At 38.9% G+C, this 5,844-nt stretch overlaps 1 protein-coding gene across 2 annotated transcripts in view; it reads left to right on the top strand.

Moving 5' to 3' along the window:
- reln (reelin) overlaps window positions 1-5,844 on the top strand; it is a 100,887-nt gene that overhangs the window by 53,261 nt on the left and 41,782 nt on the right. For both annotated transcript variants that reach the window (XM_024281165.2, XM_024281164.2), the window contains exon 4: window positions 2,148-2,218. In XM_024281165.2, the coding sequence (XP_024136933.1) occupies window positions 2,148-2,218 (71 nt within the window). The remainder of the gene's footprint in view (window positions 1-2,147; window positions 2,219-5,844) is intronic.

Genomic DNA, 5,844 nt, shown 5'->3' with positions numbered 1-5,844 from the left:
TCCTTTGAGAAGTTTCGAAAATTAATGCCTGTAAGTAAATAAATATGTTCATTTAGTCAGCAATGTGTTTTTTTGGTCAACCGAGCGTTAGCATTAGCCGTTCTATGGGAAATTTTATTGAACGCTAGCATCAAGCTAGCAGACTTTAGCTTTGTGTGGTCGATCGATTTATATTTTTTGTGATTCGATTATTGATCTATTAAGCTTAAATCGATTTTTTCAACCCAGACCCAATATTTTTCTTTATTTTTTTTTCTACTTTTATTGTTTTGGTATGAAAAGTGCCAAAAACATAAATCGTAGAGAGAGGTAATTCAAGGTGTCCAACTACCATGTCCAAGTAATTTTTATTCTCTCTTTTAGTTTGTTTGCAATTAGGTTAATTATTTTATTGTTACTACTTTTCATATATCTTTTGCTTTCAATGTGTATTTTATTCTACTGTATGTGATCTTAAAGGTGTATGCAGCAACTAGCTACTACTACTAGCTAACTAAATATCTTTCATGTCTGTTTTAAAGACATTTCTGCACATCAAACATTTTTACCAGCCTCGACATACCATCCTTTCAATGTGTCCAAAGCATCTCAATCAGGTTTTCTTCATTAATCTCTAAAACATCTAAAGCCTTGTTTCCACTGAGCGGTCCGGTACGATAAGGAGAAGTACGATACGGTCCAGTTAGTTCTGGCAAATGCTTACAAACGTTGGAAGCGTTAGCTTAAATGAGAGCTATATTGTTGGTTTCTAGTGTCGATATCACTTTCTGTCAAACAACGGGGGGCTACAGCGTTCCATTCAACTTTTCTATGGACCTACAACCAATGGGGCCCCAAGAGGTACGGTTCGGTACTGTTTAATGGGTCCAGTTTACAATGGAGTCGCTCAAAAATACCCAAGAATACCTGGCCTCAGAAAACAACATGGCCCCAAGATGGTGCCAGAGCATCATTAGCCAGAAAGTTCGAACAAAGGTCACGCTTTTCCCCTAGATAGAAAAACACCAGAGCCGCCTTACGATTAGGGTAAGGGTTAGGGTTAAGGGTCTTCTATAGATGCAGTACGCAAATTCAGTTTCTGGCTACAGTTGTGACCTTTCTGCTTCCGGCTAATGATGAGTTTAAGGTTGTGTTTGGGCGCCATCTTGCCTGCTACCAGGTCCCTCTCAAAATACCGGATCGTACCGGACCGCTCAGTGGAAATGAGGCTTAGCTGTTCTTCTGATGTATTAATTCCTGATCCTATGCATCCTTGTCTCTCCCAAAGTGAAGTTCTACATCCTCAACTCTGCCTCCTGTCACTTTCTCAGAGTCTCTAAACCAACAACATGGCGGCTTTCTCCACAGTCTTCTTCATCTTTCCTTTAAATCTTGCTGACACTCTGGTCACACATCACACCTGAAACCTTCCTCCACCTGTTCCGACCTGCTTTCACATCACTCTAGTAATTCCCACACCCTCCGTTGTTCTAATTTAGACTGCAGACACCTGTCCTTCCTTTTTTCTCTGCCTACGAACACACCTTCCTCTCTTCTTCTGGCACCCTGTTGCTCAGCATCACTGATGGTTTTCATTGTTAAACCAGGTCTTAGCTTTGGGTTTATGTTAAGTACCTTTCCTGACTGGACCGTCTAAATTTAACTGGACTTGGGACCTGATTGTGTCCCCCTGTATTTGATACAAATTATGATTTGCTGGAAAAATACGTAAAATAGCACAATTACAAAAAGCATAGTCTGTTCATTGTTAATTCTTATTTACAGGTTTTTTAAATTTTACTTTATTTTATTTTTTTAAATTTACCTTACCTTCGATTTTTGTCATTCATGAGCTGCTACTATTTTTATTTTTATTTTTTGGGTAGAAGAACAAACAAAATGTGTTTAATCTCTAGGAATGTTAAAAATAACAACACTGAACTGATTACAACTAATTATTCATTAAAAAAAAACATAGATATTTTTAAAGTAATCATGTTTTGACCAAAATACAAATTTTCTAAACTCTAAAATGCTTTTAAAAAAATCTTGGTGTGTTTTAAATGTTACGATTTTGGCTAATCAAATCAAAAATATTGATAAAAGAACATGAATTTGATGCCATATTTTAATGTTTCTTTTTCTGTGTTTTTCATTGCTTCCCTCAGAGCCACAGCTACTCACAGAGGACAGATCATTTTTAAGGATGCGCTAGCACAGCAGCTCTGTGAGCAAGGAGGTGGGTAATACACTCATGCTCTTCTTCCCTGTCTGTGACCTGACACGTGCATAATGAGTGCGTGTTCTGCACTGGTGGTTTTTCTTTTTTTTGTATATATAGATCCATACCTGCACATTAACGCAAACATAAACACACGCATGCACAAGGAAACCCTCATCTCACCCCCTGTCTCTGTGTGTCATTTGGATGTCACAAAGCAGTCAACATGCTGCTCACTCACCACTGAGCAGTTACAGCGCTCCCTTCTTTCTGCCTAATGATGCAGTCAGAGTTAGAGATATTTGGATGTCCTATATTGCCAGCTTAATTTCAGCTTATGCTAAACTCAGCTTTCTAGCCTCCCCTTCCCTCTCCCTCTCTGTCAGAGATTTACAATTTTTGGCCAACAGTTCTCACATCCACTTTCAGCGACAGCCTTAAGTAGCTATTGACAGACAGTGCAGTCGCACTCTGCTTGCTGAGGGTGTATAATTGCTTGTTTACAGGAGAGAAACTGCCTTCCAAATCAGCAGCTCCTCCTTGTAGATCACAATTTGACTCTAATGCCAAAAGTACAGAAGTCGTCTAAATGCTGCTGCAGAAATCTTCTGGGAGCAAAATTGCAGAACTAGTTCTTAGAAATGTTTTATGCATTAAGTAAATGAAATGTTGGTCTCCCCCGGTTGTGAGTGTCTGAAGGCTGCATGAGTAGATAATTGGAGACTCTCCTCGATGACACATGCCAAGAGAGAGCTCAAGCTCCTGCCTCCCTGACACTTGGAGTTGAGGAGAAGAGAAGAGTTGAGGCACAGAGCCCAGTCAGTCCTAAAAACAGTGACAAGGAGACATCAACTCTTCTCTCCTTTGTCTCCTTGCCTGAGTGCTCATCCTCTCACCACCTCTGACTCTGGTTCTGTCTGCCCCTTTGGGTCAGGAAACATCTGCAGCCAACTATAATCACTCAGCTAAACCCCTAAAGTCAATCACAGTGAGACACAGTGAACACTTGGAACTTTTAGTCCCACTCCAACCATCTTTTGATATGATGTTAAAGTGTTCCCAATGGTCTTTTCTTTATGATAATGTTGTTTTTAGTCAAAATAAAATTTAAAAACCTGTTTTCTAGGACATAGGTTCTGTAGAGTCCCAGTAGTTCCTTAGAATCACCTCTGAATTGTAGGCGGAACCATTAGATCAGAGCAACTCCGCCCCCTTCTCATCACCGATAACTTGCAGCCCCCACAGCAGCCGGTGCAGTAAAAACTGTTGTGCGATACTGGAGCTTTCCAAGCAAACTGTTTTTACGTCCAGCGTAGTTTCTACGTAACAAAAACAATCATTTTCAAACAGCATATTTTCGCATGCTCCTAATGCACACTTTTTTTTAATAAAAAAATGCCTATGGATGCAATTTTGATCTTAATATTCTTTATAGATGTGCTTTTTTTTGTCACAGAAATGTAACAAGAACAAAAAACGCAATTTTCATTTAAGTAGGAGCTTCATTAATACACTCATTTTTAGTAAAGAAAAAACCCTTATTGAACCTTGACTGCAGCAATAAGACAGCATGAGAGTATTAAAGGAGTTAAAACAATTTATAGTCATCATAAAGATGACTATGGCGTATTACATTTTCTACAAAATTTGGGTTCTATCAGTAAAAAAAGTATAATTAATGAGGCCCTCTGATGCGGCGGTAAATACAAATATAACCAATATAACTAAAGTTTAGCCTAAATTACAACAGGGGTTTATACAAATATACACCTCGTAATAATAGATAATATAATAGTAAATTATGTCCAAAACAAGAAGGCTTCAACTCTTATCTCTTTGCTCAGTTGTTGGAAAGGAAAAGTTAAAAAGAAAGACAGAAAGAAAAGAAAAAAAACCATACTAATTGTGTGTTTCTATCGGAGTATAGTGCGGTTGGTGACATATTTTCATGAATATATAGTGCAGGTAGGTCAGGAATACTCCATTGAATTACAGGAGCTGTTAATGACTGCTTCATCTACATGGTGAAGGAGAGTGGAAGGGTAAATGTGACAGAGGAGATAGTGATGATGAGCAGCTTTTAACTCCTACATTAATTAAATTACTATGGTTGAATTATAGTTTTTAAATCATCATTAACATTCATCATTAGCAAAAAAGAAGTGAAGGAAATGTGAATGAGATGGTACTTTTGTGTCAAAAAAAAAAAGTTTTAGAAATATCAGTTACAAAGATTGACTATATAAGAGAACTGGACTGAATGTGACGTCACCCATGAAAAATGGCTTACTTGTAGCTCCATCTAAAAAAAGAGCTTAAACACGTTAGGATTTCAAAATAAAAGCCTGTAGAGTAGTAATTCTGACTACAGAAAGAAGTAGCAATAAAATATGAAGTACATTTTTAAAGAAAATTTTACGTTTACACCCTAGTTTCTATTCCAAGGATGGGTTACAAGTTTAGTGAGGCACTGACCTGCTGACCTTTCCTTCTCTCTTCAAGTCAGTCATTTACCTTTTCGGAAGTTATCCGCTCACGAGCATGAAGCGGTTTAGGCTATTTTCAGCAAAGGTTTTTCTAATCTAGGTATTAGCATTCAAAGTGAAGTAGTAGATATGGAAGCCAGTTCAACGTCAGAAGTTCATATGCTTAAGACTGGAGCTTTGAAGAGCTGAGGAAAAGAAAGCTATCTAAAGCTGGGTTATGATCCATGCAGGAGATGAAGGAGAAGAGAAAAGAAGGATTGAGACAGAGAAGCTGAGGGTGATCAGCGTGAATGAAGAAGAAATGCATAGATTAAGCAGAAAGATTGAGGAAGGACATAAATGCATGACTTAAGTGACGCACAGATAAAGATCAACCCAGATTATTCAAATAAATTCATGCAAGATTGGAGGAAAAATCAAACTCACAGAAACTTAAAGATGCAACACTTACCGTTTCAGTAACACACAACTCCCCCTAAAGGGCCTCAAATAGACAAGTGGGGCTGTAAATGTAACGGCCTCAATGCATTCCTCCCCTCTATTTCTTCACAACTTCTTTCTGCTGTGCCAGCACACTTTTTCAACCTTCTACTTCTAAAATCCTCTTCAGTTTGTCATGATCCACACCCCCAACAAGCTGCACTTCAAGTCAACGTTTTGTTTTTACACAGCCATAAAGGTAAAAATACCAGGAGTGTGAAAAACAAAAATGTCAGGAATGCTTGTCAGATAAAACTCTTAAAGAAACTCTTACTACGATAGCACAAAAATACAAATGAGCTCAACGGTTTTTAAAAAAGTGAATCTTGTCTGTATTGATACAGCATAAAAAGACCATAAGCCAAGATGAGGAGAGCACAGAGGATGATTGAAGACATTGGCAGGTCAGGAGAGGGTGCTAAAGGCTAAAGTCGTTGGGAGTGTTGAATGGCGCTGTAGACGGTCCATCAGCTCTATCTGCTGACAGCCGGGCCAGCGCTCCCTTATTCGGGCCCCAGCATCTCAGGTCCTCTCATTTCCAGCGGGAGGATAAATCAGGCCTTTATGGGCCTGGCCAAGTGTAGTGTACCCTAGATGGATTATTAAAGGGGCATATAACTCAAGGAGGCCATCGCTCCCTGAGGGATGCCTGATCACAGCACTGCGGAGAAGGGATGG

This window comes from Oryzias melastigma, linkage group LG6, assembly GCF_002922805.2.
Source record: "Oryzias melastigma strain HK-1 linkage group LG6, ASM292280v2, whole genome shotgun sequence".
Classification (NCBI taxonomy): Eukaryota; Metazoa; Chordata; class Actinopteri; order Beloniformes; family Adrianichthyidae; genus Oryzias; species Oryzias melastigma.
Note: the sequence above shows the minus strand (reverse complement) of the source record. Positions and strands in the feature narration are given on the sequence as shown.